This window comes from Rhinoraja longicauda, chromosome 37, assembly GCF_053455715.1.
Source record: "Rhinoraja longicauda isolate Sanriku21f chromosome 37, sRhiLon1.1, whole genome shotgun sequence".
NCBI lineage: Eukaryota > Metazoa > Chordata > Chondrichthyes > Rajiformes > Arhynchobatidae > Rhinoraja > Rhinoraja longicauda.
Window position 1 is genome coordinate 1,079,824 of NC_135989.1, and position 16,989 is coordinate 1,096,812.

The following is a 16,989-nucleotide window of genomic DNA, read 5'->3' on the forward strand; positions in this document are numbered from 1 at the left end:
ACTTAAGTAGGTGGCGCTAGAAATTGTGGACGCATTGGTGATCATTTACCAATGTTCTATAGATTCAGTATCAGTTCCTGTGGATTGGAGGGTGCAGGGGGGAGGGTGGGTGCGGGGGAGGGTGCGGAGGGTAGCGGGGTGCGGCAGAGGGGAGCGTGGTGTGGAGGGGGGAGCGGGGTGCGGCGGGGGTAGCGGGGTGCGGAGGGGGTAGCGGGGTGCAGAGGGGGAGCAGGGTGCGGCGGGGGGTAGCGGGGTGCAGAGGGGGAGCAGGGTGCGGCGGGGGGAAGTTGTGCGACTGACTGGAATGGACTGGAAGCACCAACAACCACGAGGCAGAAAGAAAACACCACAGAAGTCTGTTGCATTTCACCCCCAAAAAGGAAAACAGCGGGAAGAAAACGAACCGTTTCATTTCCACTTTTTGTTAACATGAGAAGTTTCAACCGAGACGTCGGCTGGTTCTGTATTTCTTCTGGGACGTTGTAATCGGAATGAAAGAGAATGTATTTTCCAACGTATAACTAACAGACCACACGTCCCTGAAGTTTAGGGGGGAAAGTAATACTAGGAAACGAGGCCACAGATGTCCGTCCAAAGGCCTGATCCCATAAACCAGAGGCTGATTTGGTGATTCACCTATAACTCTCAAACTCATGGGGTTTTCCAGCATCCGCCTTTACACACAGAGCCGCAGCAACCCACAGAAACACGCTCTCACACCGGAGAATCTAGACCGCACTCCAAGACAGCCGTGTGCTTTAGCACAGAGGTACTGTCTGCCCCAGAGTGGTCTCTGAGCCCCGTCGCTATGTGTGCACTCGGCAACCAAAGACTTCACTGGGCACTGGTCACGTTAAATGTGAGGGAGAGATCACAGTATTCTCCCTGACGATCCCATCCGGTCAAATATCCGTGGGCACAGAGAACCACAGACCAACCGATTAAACAGAGAGGGTGAGACGGAGATTCTTCCCACAGGCCACCAGGACTGTTAACTCTTATATCACCAGGGACTAACTTAATGTATTCATTTATTTTTTGTGTTGTGTCTTTTTTTTTTTTAAATCTATTTGTTTTGTAGTTTAGCACAATCCGCACTCGTTGCCACTTTCATTTCACTGCACATCTTGTATGTGTATGTGACAAATAAGGTAGATGTGTCTTGACTTGAACGGTAGGTAGACACAAAGTGCTGGAGTAACTCAGCGGGACAGGCAGCATCTCTGGAGAACATGGACAGGTACAAAGTGCTGGAGTAACTCAGCGGGACAGGCAGCATCTCTGGAGAGAAGGAATGGGTGACGTTTGGGGTCGAGGCCCTTCTTCATCCGTGGAACGATACCGGCTATCCCTAACCCATGTCCCCGCTCAGCTCCACCTCCAGTCCAAGAATCACTGTCTCCTCCCTAATTCCCACTCTCCTGCTACACTTCCCCACTCCACGCATTTCCCACCCCTCTCCCGCCGTCCATTCTATCTGCCCCAGGTTTTCTTCCACTTCCTCCTGCTCGATCTTTCTTCGCTTCTGTCGCTTCTGTCGTGTCGCTTCTGTTTATATTTTCATCTCCTCTCGTTGCCTCCCTCGCTCACTGTTCTCCTGTCCTCTCTCTCTCTCTCTCTCTCTCTCTCTCTTTTTTTTCCCCCTTTTTTTTTCTTCTTTTCTTTTTAAGGACTTTATTCAACAAATACATAATACAACATGCCAAAATGTAAATAAACACTCAATGGTCACAAACAACAATCAATCATTACAGTTTAATGGTGCAATCTCTATTTACAATGCTCTCACCCCCCGCGGTGACCAGCGTTCACGGAAGGCCTCCAGCGTCCCCGTGGACACCGCGTGTTCTCTCTCTAGGGTCACGTGCGCACGGACGTAGGCCCGGAAGAGGGGAAGGCAGCCGACTCTGGCAAGACCATCGACCGCCCGCTGCCTGGACCCACGAATGGCCATCTTGGCCAGGCCCAGGAGCAAACCGGCAGGGAAATCCCACCCTCCTGACCGGCCCTCCCCACTCCCAGCCCCGAGCCCAAACACCAGGATCGTAGGACTGAAATGCAGCCAAAACTTGAGGAGCAACCCCTTCAGATACTGATACAGGGGCAGCAACCTCACACACTCCATGTACACGTGGAACCTCACACACTCCATGTACATGTGGACCCCACACACTCCATGTACATGTGGACCCCACACACTCCATGTACATGTGGACCCCACACACTCCATGTACATGTGGACCCCACACACTCCATGTACATGTGGACCCCACACACTCCATGTACATGTGGAACCCACACACTCCATGTACATGTGGACCCCACACACTCCATGTACACGTGGAACACGGACTCTTCCACGCCGCAGAAAATACAAGCGGCCGGCGAGTCCGTGAACCGGCTCTGTGTAACACTCTCCACCCCAGGTCCCTGATGTAAAGGGGGAGGACTCCCTTGTAGAGAGACCTCCACTGGGGACCACCGCCGCCATCAGGTGGCAACACGGATCGCCAAGGCGTATCCGGACGGAAGACGAAGGCGAGGAGGTGCAGAATGTGCAGGAGCATCCTATACAGTAAACGTCTGTCTGCATCACGGAACGGCACGCTGGGCATCTGGGAGAGGCGGCTCAAGTTGTGTGGGGCCGGCTCCCGGGAAATATTCCGGAGCCTGGGTCCAATGAGCAGTTCTGGCGGAGCGGGGGTAAGCTCGGCCGGAATCACTCCAAGCACACGCCGCTCCCCGACACCCACCGCAACAGGGTGAGGACCGGCCCCCCTCACAGCCACAACACCCCCTCCCCCTGAGGAGCAACGCGCTGACTGAAGATGACCAAATTCCTCACTCTTAACACATCGCGGTAAAAACTTGGTCGACTGATGCCCGCCACCGGGAGCCGCCAAACCCCCCCTCAGGCACTGGCCCTGGCGGAAAAAATACGTGGCCAGAGCATGCCACCTGGGATGGTGCTCCGCGTACACGTTCCTCGCGGAGTCCTGAGACGGAGAGCCGCCACCTGGGTACGCACGCATACCAAGGACTGGCCACCCTCCTCCAACGGGAGACTCAGGACTGCTGCTGAGACACAGTGTTTCCTCCATCCCCAAAAGAAATCCACTAACCTCTTCTGTACAGCAGTTACAAAGGTAGAGGGCGGGACAAGAGTGGCCAGCCGGTACCATAACATTGAGGCCACCAGCTGGTTTATGACCAGCACCCTACCCTGGAAAGAAATAACCCTAAGCAAGCCTGACCAGCGTCCGAGCCGGGCGACGACTTTCGTCTCTAGCTCCTGCCAGTTCGCCGGCCAAGCATCTTCAGTGGGACTCAGGTAGATCACCAGTTAGAGGAGGTGCGTGGTGCTCCACGCATAATCTTTCATCTCCTCCGGCAGGGAGTCCACCTGCCACTGGCCCACTAGAAGTCCGGAGCACTTACTCCAGTTGATCCTAGCGGACGATGCAGCTGAGAACACCTGCTGGCATTCGCGCATCCTCCGCAGGTCAACAGGATCAGTAAACGTAAGAAGAATGTCATCGGCATAGGCTGAGAGAACCACCTCCACCCCCGGTCCTGGTAGAACCAGGCCTGCCAACCGCCTCCGAAGAAAACACAGGAATGGCTCCACACAGACCGAGTACAACTGCCCAGACATGGGGCACCCCTGGCGTACCCCCCTCCCAAAGCGAATGGGAGCCAACAATGCACCATTAATCTTCACGAGACACTCTGCTGCGGTGTACAAAAGCCAGACCCGGGCCACAAAATGCGGTCCAAAACCGAACGCTTGCAGTGTCCCGAAGAGGTAATCATGGTCCACCCTATCAAAAACCTTCTCCTGATCCAGGGATAGAAAAGCAGCTGACTGACCAGTGCCCTGGGCCAGATGGATCAGGTCCCTAACCAAATGGATGTTATCTTGGATGGACCGACCAGGGACTGTATAGGACTGGTCAGGGTGGATCATTTGGGATAGTACGGAGCCCAGGCGATTTGCCATCGCCCGTGCAAAAACTTTATACTCTGTACAGAGGAGAGAGACCGGGCGCCAGTTCTTCAACAGGCGGAGATCGCCATTCTTGGGTAGCAGGACAACGACTGCTCTGCGCCACGAGAGGGGCATCTCCCCGGTCGCCAGGCTCTCCCCCAGAACCTTCATGTAGTCACCCCCCAGGACATCCCAGAAGGCTCTAACAAACTCAACCGTCAGCCCATCCAGCCCAGGGGACTTACCCCTTCTGAGCTGGTGCAGGGCACCAGTCACCTCCTCCAATGATAAGGGGTCATCAAGCTGTTCAAACACCCCTCTATCTATAGTCGGTAGCCCCTCCCACAGAACCCGCTGAGCCTCTCCGCTGACACCATCCGCAGAGAACAGCGTTCCATAAAAGGACCGAACTAACGCACTAATCCCCTCTGGGTCTGTGACCGAGGAGCCATCGTCCGCGAGCAGCTCGACGAGCTGTTTGCGGGCTCCTCGCCCTTTCTCCAGAGAGAGAAAGAAAGGTGAAGCCCGGTCCAGATCGTGCAGCATCTGGACTCACGACCTCACGTAAGCATCTCGGGACCGCTCAAGCTGCAGGTCCCTCAGCACTTCCTTCCTCTCCTGAAACTCTCCCCACTCACAGGAGTCCTCACCGACCCGACCCAAGCGAGACTCTGCGTCGAGTAACTCCTTCTCGAGTCGCTCGACCGCCGCGTCCCGCCTTCTGGTCGACCCTCCCGTGTAGTCCTGACAGAAAAGACGGATGTAAGCTTTCCCCACATCCCACCACTGCTTAAGGGAAGGGAAGCCCCTCTGCCTCTCTCTCCACTTCACCCAGAACCGCCTGAAAGACTCCTGGAATCGGTGATCCTCCAGCAGCTGGTTATTAAAGTGCCAGTACGCGGACCCAGCCCGCGTGCGCGCTGGGATAAAGTCCACTCGCACCAGGCAGTGGTCTGAACATGGCACCATCCGCATAGAGGCCGCCGAGACCCGGGAGACATACGCTCTGGAGATGTACACACGGTCGATACGGGAACCACCCCCCTCAGACCTCCGCGAAAAGGCATTGGAATCAGGGTGGAGATTCCACGCATCGACCAGCTCACAAGATTCAATCACACCTCTCAACTTCTTCGCCACTGCAGGGGCACACTGAATACCAGAGCAATCTCGTACCTCAAGGGTACAATTGAAATCCCCCCCAAGGAAGACACACTCTCCCCAATCAATAGTGCTCAGCAGAGCAGTCACTTCCTGAAGTAACCGCGCCTGCATCGTGCCGGTACTGGGGGCATACACGTTAATGAAATGTAACGGCACGCCGTCCAGGCTCACGGCCAGATAGAGCAAACGGCCTGGCACAACTTCCTGCACCTTCACAATCTCTGGCTGGAAAGTCGGGGCCAACAGGAAAGCCACCCCACTTGACTTTGTATTGAGGTGGCTCATGTAGACCCCCCCCTCCCACTCCAGGACCCAGGTGGGCTCATCACTAACAACAGTGTGCGTCTCTTGCAGAAAGCTCACTGCATTCTTCCCCTCGCTGAGGACTGATAGATGGTGAAATCTACGAAGGTCCCCCCTTCTGCCGTTTATATTTAGGCTAACTACTGTGAACTTGAAGACACACGACGACTTCTTCCTCCCACTCCTTGTGGGAGTGGAGCCACTCTCTCTTAGGAACTTCAAAAATTCCTCGAATTGGCACTTCTCACGCTCAAGAAGACCACTATCCTTACTGTGAAGGACAGCACTAAGTTTCCGGATAATTCCCCCCAGGTCTGGCCACCGTTCGCCAGCTCTCCGGACTTTGCTCCTACTGCAAGGATGTTGTTTCAAAAATGCTCGAATCTCCCAGATACTGGCCGCTCGAGACACAGCACTGGAGTCCTGGCATTCTGCTAACCCACCGACACCTGAAGCGACATCTTCCCCCTCCCTGCACTCAAGGTCAAGAAACCACCCCTTCAGCCGAGACCCCCCCTTCGGGTTGTCCCTGCTCGTCCTCCATCCCATGGGACACATTCCCATGGCAGCCAACCCCAACAACCAGTGAGATATCACCCTCAGAAGGCCCCTGGGACGAAGGGGCAACCTCTGGCCCAGATGACACTAGTCGTGGGCCTAGACTGGAATGGAGGTTCTTGAGGTAGCCTGCCCCCTGGCTTTAGGCCCAGGGCCATGCTCTTCCTCAAGAGGCCCACGCCTTCTCTTTGTCCCACTATTGTGCGGTGGTATGGTGACCTCCATAAAGGAGTCCTCCATCTCCACACTGCCAGCTTCCTCTCTTTCATCCCTTTGTTCGGCCACCGCAGATCCCAACTGGAACTCCCCCGCCCCCTTCCGAACCTCCTTAGCTCCTTGCTGAGCCCCGCCAGGTGCCCCCTGGACCTCTCCGGGCCCAACAGGCACCCTTTGGGTGGGCTCAGGTGTGGACGTGGGCCCATCCACTTGCGGATGACTCGCTTTAAGATTTTTCATCTTCCTCCTAGCCTTCCTCCCCATCTACAACCCCCCTCCTCCTCGCCCTCCCCCCCCTCCTCCTCGCCCTCCCCCCCCTCCTCCTCGCCCTCCCCCCCTCCTCCCCATCTACAACCCCCCTCCTCCTCGCCCTCCCCCCCTCCTCCTCGCCCTGCCCCCCTCCTCCTCGCCCTCCCCCCCTCCTCCTCGCCCTCCCCCCTCCTCCCCATCTACAACCCCCCTCCTCCTCGCCCTCCCCCCCTCCTCCCCATCTACAACCCCCCTCCTCCTCGCCCTCCCCCTCCTCCTCGCCCTCCCCCCCTCCTCCTCGCCCTCCCCCCCTCCTCCCCATCTACAACCCCCCTCCTCCTCGCCCTCCCCCCCCTCCACCTCGCCCTACCCCCCTCCTCCCCATCTACAACCCCCCTCCACCTCGCCCTCCCCCTCCCCCACCCCCAGCACCTCTCCGCCAAGCTCCGCCGCAGGTACAGGACCGGGGGGCCGGGGGGCAGTGCTGCCCTGGGCTGCCAATGTGGAACCGGCAGCCCCGGGTGGGCCAGCAGTGTCTCCCCGGGTCACCGAGGTGGAACCGGCAGCCCTGGTTGGGCCAGCAGTGTCTCCCCGGGTCACCGAGGTGGAACCGGCAGCCCTGGGTGGGCCAGCAGTGTCTCCCCGGGTCACCGAGGTGGAACCGGCAGCCCTGGGTGGGCCAGCAGTGTCTCCCCGGGTCACCGAGGTGGAACCGGCAGCCCTGGGTGGGCCAGCAGTGTTTTCCTGGGCTGCAGCGTTTCGATTTCTCGCAGCACCCCGGCCATTGGGACAATCCCTGCGGAAGTGCCCGAACTCTTTACACGCATGACACCGTGCTTCCCCCCAACTCCAATACACGCGGTATTGGAGCCCCGCATTCTTGACGACAAAGCTTCCCTCCGCACCCAACCCCAATCCTACTTCCATGTACACCCGCCTCTTAAAAGTATAGCTCCTTTGGAGACGAGTGCTGCTGTGCCAGGTCTGTTTAAGCCTAGTCAGCCTGGACCGCACCTCCCCAATCTTTGCCAGGTGTGGGCTAAGGAGCGCATCCCGGATGAAAGTGGGAACGTTGCGCAGGAGAACCGGTCGCACGGTGGACACCCATGGTTCCACCGGTACAAAGGTCCCCCCCACTATAAGCCCATTCTCCAAAGATAGGGCCACATCCTGCTGTTCCTTTAGGATGAACTGACATTTACCCCATCCAACCTCAGCAGAGGCAATCTCGTCCTTCTGGAAGAGATCAAACAGACTCTCCGCTAATTCCTCCTTGGAACACCGGTCCCCGGTTTGGACCGTGATCCCGTACTCGAGACCCCCCAAGTTGACATAGGGCTCCTCCTCGAGTGACTCTGGAGCCGCAGCCGAAGCCGCACCTGCGTAGCTCTGAGCCCGAGCCCGAGCCACTGCCATCCTGGCAGGGGTACAGAACAACACCCCAAACAACAGCAGTCTTTGCACAAGAACGCTCTCAGAGTCAGTCTCAGTCTAAAGAGCAGCAGAAGCAGTTCTCTCCAATTGAGCAAGGGAACATGCCCACGCTTATCCTCACTGCCCAGAGCAGCTTTTGGGGGCTTTCTGAGGCCTTTCGAGCCCCTCCGGAATCTGCCAGATTTGAAAAGTACCTTCTCTTTGTTGAGCCCGAAGTCCCAGTCCGGGCACAATGGTATGGAAGCTGGATTGTGGAGCTAGAATCGACACAAACACCACATCTTCCCAACTCCCAGTCTCCAGGTACGATTGGCAATCCGCCAGCCACTGCCGCTCCCACAGCACTGCAGACAAGTGCTGGAGTTCCTCACTAAATGGAGAAATCCTTCGACAAAGGAAAGTTTCCGAAGTCCAACGTTCAGTCTAACTTTGAACTCCCACTGCCTCTGCCCTCTTCCTTCGACAAAACCTTCAAAGGTTGCTTCAAATCTTTTCAGCCTGACTTCCGGTGGCGCTATGGACTGAGTAAGTCGCACGCCAACTAGCTCCGTGAACATTTCGATTTAAGAAGAGAGGAACGGGACGGGCCCGTTGCAACTTACCGGCAATTTTCAACGAAGGGTGGGTGACGTCATCAGATCGCGACTTTTAATTGTAAATGTCGACAAGTCGCACCCCCCCGTTAAAAACCATTAAAAAAGGAATGGTTAGAACAAGACTGTTGGAAGAAGAAGAACCAGGACAGATGGAAGCCTCTGCTGCAGCCCAAACTTCAGCGTTGACTCAGGAAGAAACATCCAAACGAACCTGGAATCCACAGCCAAAAAAAATTGGTTTGGAAGAATTTCGTAGCGTTGTTGGTGAGGAGCTTTCAGGTATGAAGTCTCAAGTAACAAATATGACGGTTGAACTCCAAGAGATGAAAGTTGAATTAGTATCGCTTAAAGGAATGAAGGGGGAAATACTAACTATTATTAAGGATCAGTTGGCTACATCAAAGGCTGAAATATGTGAAATCATGAATGAACACATGGAGGAGGTAACCTCCAAGCTACAAAAGTTGGACTCCGATGTTTCCGGTAAGGTGAACCACATCACTGCGTCAATACAACAACATGATGAGGCTATATGTGAGTTGGAAGTCTTAGCCGAGACGAGTGCTGAAACAACAAAAGCAGTATTGACGGAGACTCAGCGTTTATCTGATTTATTGATGAAATTAACTGAAAAATGTACTGACCTAGAGGGTCATTCTAAACGACAAAATTTAAGAATTCTTGGAGTTAAAGAAGGTAAAGAGAAAGCTAAAAACCTTCGTGACTTTACTGCTGAGCTGTTACAAGAAGTTTTGAAAATGGATTCAAAGCCCTTGCTGGATCGAGCCCACAGAGCACTGAGAGCACGGCCAGGTGCTAACGCCCCTCCAAGGCATTTGATACTGAAGGTGCATAATGCTCACGTTTTAGAAGATATGCTGTCGAGAATTGCTAGTAACAGAACTTTATCATTTCAAGGCGATGAGATTCGCATCTTCAGAGATTACCCTGCTGAGGTGGTCAAGAAAAGAGCACTGTTCAATGAATCAAGATCTATTCTTAGGAAGATCCCAGCGCTCAGATTTGGTATGTTGTATCCAGCAAAACAGGAATCAAACAGAATCCTTTTTTACTGACCACAATAAAGCACTGGAATTCGCTCGGGAGATCGAAAGGTCGCTGAAGGGTTGAATATGACTTCACGGCTTTATTAATTGGCAGACAACTCATTGGACTTTAAAATATTAAAATCTAAAGATTTAAGCTTAGTGTATATACTATACGAATATTAACCGTAACTAATTACTATTAATCAAAAAACATATATATTTTTATTAATCATTACTAATAAGAAGTACAAGTAATATTTGATTTATGTAAACTTTATTTCGAACACTTAATTAATATACCTTAGACAGAAAAATCGATTTATTATAGACTAATTAGTTTCGGGCCTGCCCCGTTTGACTCTTTTATAAATAAATTAAATAAACAACAACTTCGTTAAAAAACGGAGCTAGTATTATTATTTTTTTACATCCCATGGAAGTCCTTAGATTTTTTGCCACCTTAGGGTGGCTACCACTAACTGCACTAATTGTAGTTGTAGTTTTAGTTGTTTCTTCTTTTTTCCTGCACTCTTTTAACCTTTTATATATTGATTTTTTTTTTAGATTCAATTTTTATTATTATGTCATTTTTCAGAATTTATATACCTTTGGGAGATATTTCCGGGAGACATTCTACGTAGTACAAAAGATCATCCACCCTTCATTCAAGAAAAAGGTTGTGGTTCGGGTGCCAGGCCATTTGCTTTATTATAGACTATTTATCGGTTAAGATGCATGATACTACTAGGAAAACAGGGGGTAAAGGTATTACATTTTGTAGTTGGAATGTCAAGGGTATTAATGAACCAATTAAAAGAGGTAAAGTACTTTCACATTTAAAATCTATTGATGCTGATATAATGTTCCTTCAGGAAACTCATCTCAAAAATGTAGCACATAATAGATTGAAAGGCAAATGGATTGATAAATTATTTCACTCATCATTTCCCCTTAAATCAAGAGGTGTTGCCATTTTAGTTCGTAAGGGTATACCATTTATACATACTTCCTCTATAGTCGACACTGAAGGTAGATATGTTATATTAGTGGGAGAACTATATTCTACAAAATTGATATTGGTGAATGTCTATGCACCAAATTTTGATAATCCGTTATTTAAAAAATATATATTTAATACCATTCCAGAATTTGGACAATATAACTTGATAATTGGAGGAGATTTAAATTGTACATTAGATCCTTATTTGGATAGATCGTCAACTCAAAGGAAAACAAAATCCAAGTCGTGTGAATTATTAAACTCTTATATAAATAGTGCAAATATAAAAGATGTTTGGAGAATTGAAAACCCTTCAGGCCGAGAGTATTCATTTTATTCACCAGTGCATAAAACTTACTCAAGAATTGACTATTTCTTGGTGGACTCCAAACTTATTCCTTATACGTATAATTCAAAATATCATAATATTATTATATCCGATCATGCCCCTTTAACATTTAGGGTAAAACTCCAAGGAGTAACGGGGAAACAGACCAATTGGAGATTTAATCCTCAAATTTTAAATGAAACAGCATGTTATGACTATCTTAAATCGCAATTTGAAACTTTTTTTTAACGCAAATGACCTCCCTGAAACACCTGCGTCCCTGCTTTGGGAAACATTTAAAGCGTTTGTGAGAGGATGTATTATTGCCTTTCAAGCATCTCAAAACAAGAAGAAGCGGGTTGAACAACATGACCTAGAAAGTCAGATAAAACAGTTAGACATAACAAATGCCATCGCTCCCTCTATTGAAATACATAATAAAATCGCAGCTCTCAAATATAAGTTAAATTATATACTCTCAGCTCATATTTTAAGGCTTTTTCAATATACTAAACAAAAACATTTTGAATTTGGAGATAAACCACAGAAATTGCTAGCACGTCAACTCCGTAAATTAGAAGATGATTCTACAATTCATAAAATTAGATCAGAAAACGGAGATTTGCTTAAACTACCCAAGGATATTAATCAGAGATTTTTGCAATTTTATCAGTCTAATGATAAATGTAACCAGGAAGGTTACATTCCTGCAAAAAGTTTTGCATCTGCGCAGAGCTATCTGTTATTTTTGATGAATATAATTATTCATCAAAAATAACAGATAGCTCTGCGCAGATGCAAAACTTTTTGCAGGAATGTAACCTTCCTGGTTTGAATGTGAGTGACAGAAATGCACTGGGCGCAGAAATAACTATGAAAGACGTTGAAGAGACCATTAAATCCATGAAAAATGGGAAGACTCCTGGCCCTGACGGCTTAAATAATGAATTTTATAAAAAATTTAGTGATTTGATCTCTCCACGTTTGCAAACTGTATATAGTCACGCCTTTAAACAACAGAGATTACCACAAACTCTGACTGAATCAACAATAATACTTATTCCTAAAAAAGATAAGGATTCTGAAGACCCTGGTTCGTATAGAGCGATAGCTCTTTTAAATACTGATCAGAAGATATTAGCGAAAATCTTAGCTCATAGATTAAGTCTAGTTATAGATATTCATTTTTATAGAGTAGGGTCCGACTGCACCATCAGCACATTGAGCTGACATTGGCACTTTGCAGGCGTCAGTGAATGTGCGGGAAGAGTGGAGGACGAAACGCCAGATGCTGGTTTAAACCAAAGAGACGCAAAAAGCCGGAGTAACTCAGCGGGACAGGCAGCATCTCTGAGCGAAGGAATGGGTGACGTTTCGGATCGAGACCCTTGATCAGTGTGATCTGGTTTAGACTCCGCGTTAGATTACTTCCGATAACCATCTAACTTTGTGTGAGATGTGGCTCAAGGCATCAATGCCTGCGAGCCCAGAGAGTTGTGAATCTGTGGAATTCTCTGCCGCAGAAGGCAATGAAGGCCAATTCATTGGATGTTTCCAAAAGTTAGATTTAGCGCTTAGCACTAATGGAATCAAGGGATGTGGGGAGAAAGCAGGAATGGGGTACTGATTCTGGAGAGTAGACAGAAAATGCCGGAGCGACTCAGTGGGACAGGCAGCATCTCTGGAGAGAAGGAATGGGTGACATTTCGGGTCAAGACCCTACTTCAGACTCTTCTGGGGAAGGTTCTCGACCCGAAACGTCACCCATTCCTTCTCTCCAGAGATGCTGCCTGACCCGCTGAGTTACTCCAGCATTTGTGTCTACCTGGGGTCCCTGACGTTGACAGGCTGGTTAAAGCCAAGAGATGTCAGGTGTCTGGAAGCAGCAAGTGAAAAATGAGTGACACTGTTCGAAGCACTGGACATATAATGTGATCACTTCAATACAAAATAGAGGCGAACTGTGTTCATTTTCTGAGTTTGATTGCTGGAAGCAGGCTAATAAAAAATAGGTGCAGTTGTGTAGCCTACATTTATAATTTGTTTCGTTAGGTCTACATTTGTGTCTGCTAATGTTCGATTTCAAATGGTTTATTAATGGAAAGGGTGTTGCTGCCGAAACAATCTCAGCCAAAATAGTATCGTTTTTTTCTCTCTCTCATTACAACTTTCTTGTAGCCTACGACTGTAAGTTAATACCAATTATAAAAGTAATGCTTGCTAGGCAATCTTCATAAGAAACAAAATTCGTAAAGTGAAACACTTTGTAGTTATAGACAATAGGTGCAGGAGTATGCCATTCGGCCCTTCGAGCCAGCACCACCATTCACCGTGATCATGGCTGATCATCCCCAATCAGTACCCTGTTCCTGCCTTCTCCCCATATCCATTGACTCTGCTATCATTAACAGCTCTATCTAACTCTCTCTTGAAAGCATCCAGGGAATTGGCCTCCACTGCCTTCTGAGGCAGAGAGTTCCACAGCTTCACAACTCTCTGAGTGAAAAAGTTTTTCCTCATCCCCGTTCTAAATGGCATACCCCTTATTCTTAAACTGTAGCCTCTGGTTCGGGACTCCCCCAACATTGGGAATATGTTTCCTGCCTTTAACGTGTCCAATCCCATAATAATATGATATGTTTCAATAAGATCCCCTCTCATCCTAAATTCCAGAGTATACAAGCCCAGTCGCTCCAGTCTTTCAACGTACGACAGTCCCGCCATTCCAAGTGGCTGATTTGTTATCTAAGCAAGGAAAACCATCAACTGATGGTGTTAATAAAACCGTGTTTGATATCCTTGTTAGATAAGTACCTGCATAATATCTTCGATTTCGTCTCTTGGCCCCCAAAGCCTAAATTATTTAATATCTGGCTCTTTACAAAAAAAGGTTGCTGACCCCTGCACTAAGCTAAACTAAACTCTCCTCACTGGGACCCCCCCCCCCACACACACACACACACACACACACACACACTCACTTACATACACACTCACACTCACACACACGCTCACATACACACACACTCACTTACACACAAACAGACACACACGCTCACATACACACACACGCTCACATACACACACACACTCACTTCCACACACAAACAGCCACACACACGCTCACATACACACACACACACTCACTTACACACAGCCTCACACACACAAACAGACACACACACTCACTTACACACACAAACAGACACACACACACTCACTTACACACAGCCTCACACACACTCACATCCATACACACACTCACTTACATACACACTCACACTCACATCCATACACACAATCAGTTAACAATCAAAGGTAATATTCTGAGCTTGATGAAGTGGTGCAGCTGTCTTCATACCTGGATCTGTAGTGATGTTGCTGTCTGAGATGTGACCACCTACAACCTCCTCAGTCTTGGCAACAATCTTCTGTGAGTGGTGTGTTCGTTGACAGCTCACCGAACTTCTGTTTTCCACTTCTGCTTCTCGAGTGAATAAACTGCAGGGTGAGATGGCAGTGCAGTTGACATATGTTTTGGATAAACATGCAAAGCAAGCAAGCTGACACCTATTGTGGGTCTCTGGAATGAAGTTCATTGTTTCCAGTCGGTGAACTTCCTCTAACAACCGCAGTGATGGGCAACATTGCGCAGGAGCTGTAATAGTAGTGGGCAAATGTATGAGAGGGAATGTATATATCCTGTATATATCCCTGCCAACTAACTCGGGTCATCCAGCACCAAAACAGGCCCTTCTGTCCACATTCTGTCCAAACAAGTTGGCATACTGGGCTAGTCTTATTTGCCCCAAGCACCCTAAACCCTTCCTAATGGAGGCTAAGTGTTGAGGCCAAGTGTAGAACTGAGGCTGAGGCTCGAGAGGCTTCGGCGAGAAGAGCTGAGGAAAGGAGTGCTGAGCTAGCGGGCGAGTCAGGTCCAAGCCCGGTGGAGCAACAGCAGAAGCAGCGGCAGTGGGGAGTTTAAAAAGGAGCCATTGGGAATAACGTAGGGATGCAGGATCACGTGGGTGTGCTGTAGCTCTGTGATGTGGGAGCTGGTGGACCCCAGTGTGGTTACTCATGACCATATGTGACAACTAAAATGGATGAAGGGGAGCCAGTGGATGTAGTGTATCTAGACTTTCAGAAAGACAAGCTGGATGCAGGAAAACTGTTCCCAATGTTGGGGGAGTTCAGAACCAGGGGCCACAGTCTTCGAATAAAGGGGAGGCCATTTAAACCTGAGGTGAGAAGGAACCTTTTCAACCAGAGAGTTATGAATTTGTGGAATTCTCTGCCACAGAGGGCAGTGGAAGCCCAATCACTGGATGAATTTAAGAGAGAGTTAGATAGAGCTCTGGGGGCTAGTGGAATCAAGGGATATGGGGAGAAGTTGGGCACAGGTTACTAATTGAGGATGATCAGTCATGATCACATTGAATGGCGGTGCTGGCTTGAAGGGCCGAACTTAGTTCTATATAGAACATAGAACTATATTCTATGTTCCTATATCTGTAGCGAGTCAAGTCAAGAGTGTTTTATTGTCCTGATACCGAACAATGAAATTCTTACTTGCAGCTGCACAACAAATATGTCAATGTATATTCATGTATGAAGCTATATACATGGATAAATATGGAACTATTATGTTGTTTACATATATATATATATATGTTATTGTCTGTTTCCTGTTTCATAATAGTACAAAGACAAAATCAAAATCAAAGACAAAATCAAGTTTATGTAGTTCTGAGCTTAGTTGGCATTTGTAGTGTTTAACACCCTGATGGTTGTGGATGGTTGTAAAGAATCTGCTCCTGAATCTGAACATTACAATTTTCAGGCTCTTGTACCTTCTTCCTGATGGCAGGAGGGAAATGATAGCATGGGCAGGGTGGTGTGGATCTCTGATGATGTTGTATTGAATAAGTTTATTGGCCAAGTATGTACACATACAAGGAATTTGCCTTGGTGCTCCGCTCGCAAGTAACAACACGAACAGACAGTAAACAATTAAGAATAAAGCATAAAACATGAAAACATTAAGAAGAAAACATTATAGTTTAAACATGTGAATGAAATAAACCAGAGCAAAAAGAGGCTGCAGACTTTTGGTTATTGAGTAGAGCTACTATTCGCGGAAAAAAAGCGGTTTTATGTCTGGCTGTGGCGGCTTTGACAGTCTGGAGTCACCTTCCAGAGGGAAGTCCTTCAAAGAGTTTGTGGCCAGGGTGAGAGGGGTCAGAGATGATCTTGCCCGCTCGCTACCTGGCCGTTGCAGAAAGCAAATTGACTGGAAGAATGCAGGTTGCCTTTTTGAGGCAGTGAGTCCTATAGGTCCTGGGTGTCAGCACCCTGGTGAACCAGGCAATGTTCACCAATTTTTGCAATCTTGTTGGTTCCTGGGCGTTTGAGATGCCGAACTGGGCCGTGATGCAACTCGGTAATGCACTCTCTACTGGACTCCTGGAGAAGTTCAAGAAAGTATTCGTCAGCATACCAAACCTCTAAGGAAGTCGAGGTGTTGATGAGCTTTCTTTATGGTCGCATCAATGTGCTGTTCTAGAACTGATTTTCAGAGATATGCACGCCCAGGATTGTGGAGTTGTTGACTCTCTCCATCACCGTCTCATCGATGAAGGCGGGTGTGTGGATCCTCGGCCTTCCTCTTCCAAAGGCATTGAAAGCAAGGTTGTTGTACTGACACCATTTAGTCAGTCGATTAATCTCCCTCTGATACTCCGACTCATCATCTGTCATTGGCAATTTGAAGATGGAGTTGGCACTGTGTCCGGCTACATAGTCATGGCTATACAGTGAGTAGAGCAGGGGGCTGAGCACACTGCCTTGATGTATTCCCTTGCTGATGGTTATCCAGGAGGAAGTGTTGCTGCCAACTCTTACAGATTGTGCTCTCCTGATGAGGACGCGTTAGTTGTTTGAGGAATTCAGGCTCAAACTTGACAACCTGGAATCTGAGTTTCAAAAACTGCGGCTCATCAAGGATGGAGAGAGTTTCCTGGATGCTGTGTACCTGGAGGCAGTCACAGCCGTTGGGTTAACTACGTCCAATTCAGTCTGTGTTCATGAGGAGAAGGGTGTGA

General features: G+C 48.9%; 1 protein-coding gene across 1 annotated transcript in view; it reads right to left on the bottom strand.

The window, feature by feature from the left end:
- LOC144610560 (adhesion G protein-coupled receptor E3-like) overlaps positions 1–16,645 on the bottom strand; it is a 95,695-nt gene extending 79,050 nt beyond the window's left edge. Inside the window, exons 1-3 of the mRNA XM_078429364.1 lie at positions 16,511–16,645; positions 16,154–16,392; positions 14,247–14,386 (exon numbers count right to left, since the gene is read on the bottom strand). Coding sequence (XP_078285490.1) covers positions 14,247–14,386; positions 16,154–16,392; positions 16,511–16,645 — 514 coding nt within the window. The remainder of the gene's footprint in view (positions 1–14,246; positions 14,387–16,153; positions 16,393–16,510) is intronic.
- Between the last annotated feature and the right edge of the window lie 344 nt (positions 16,646–16,989).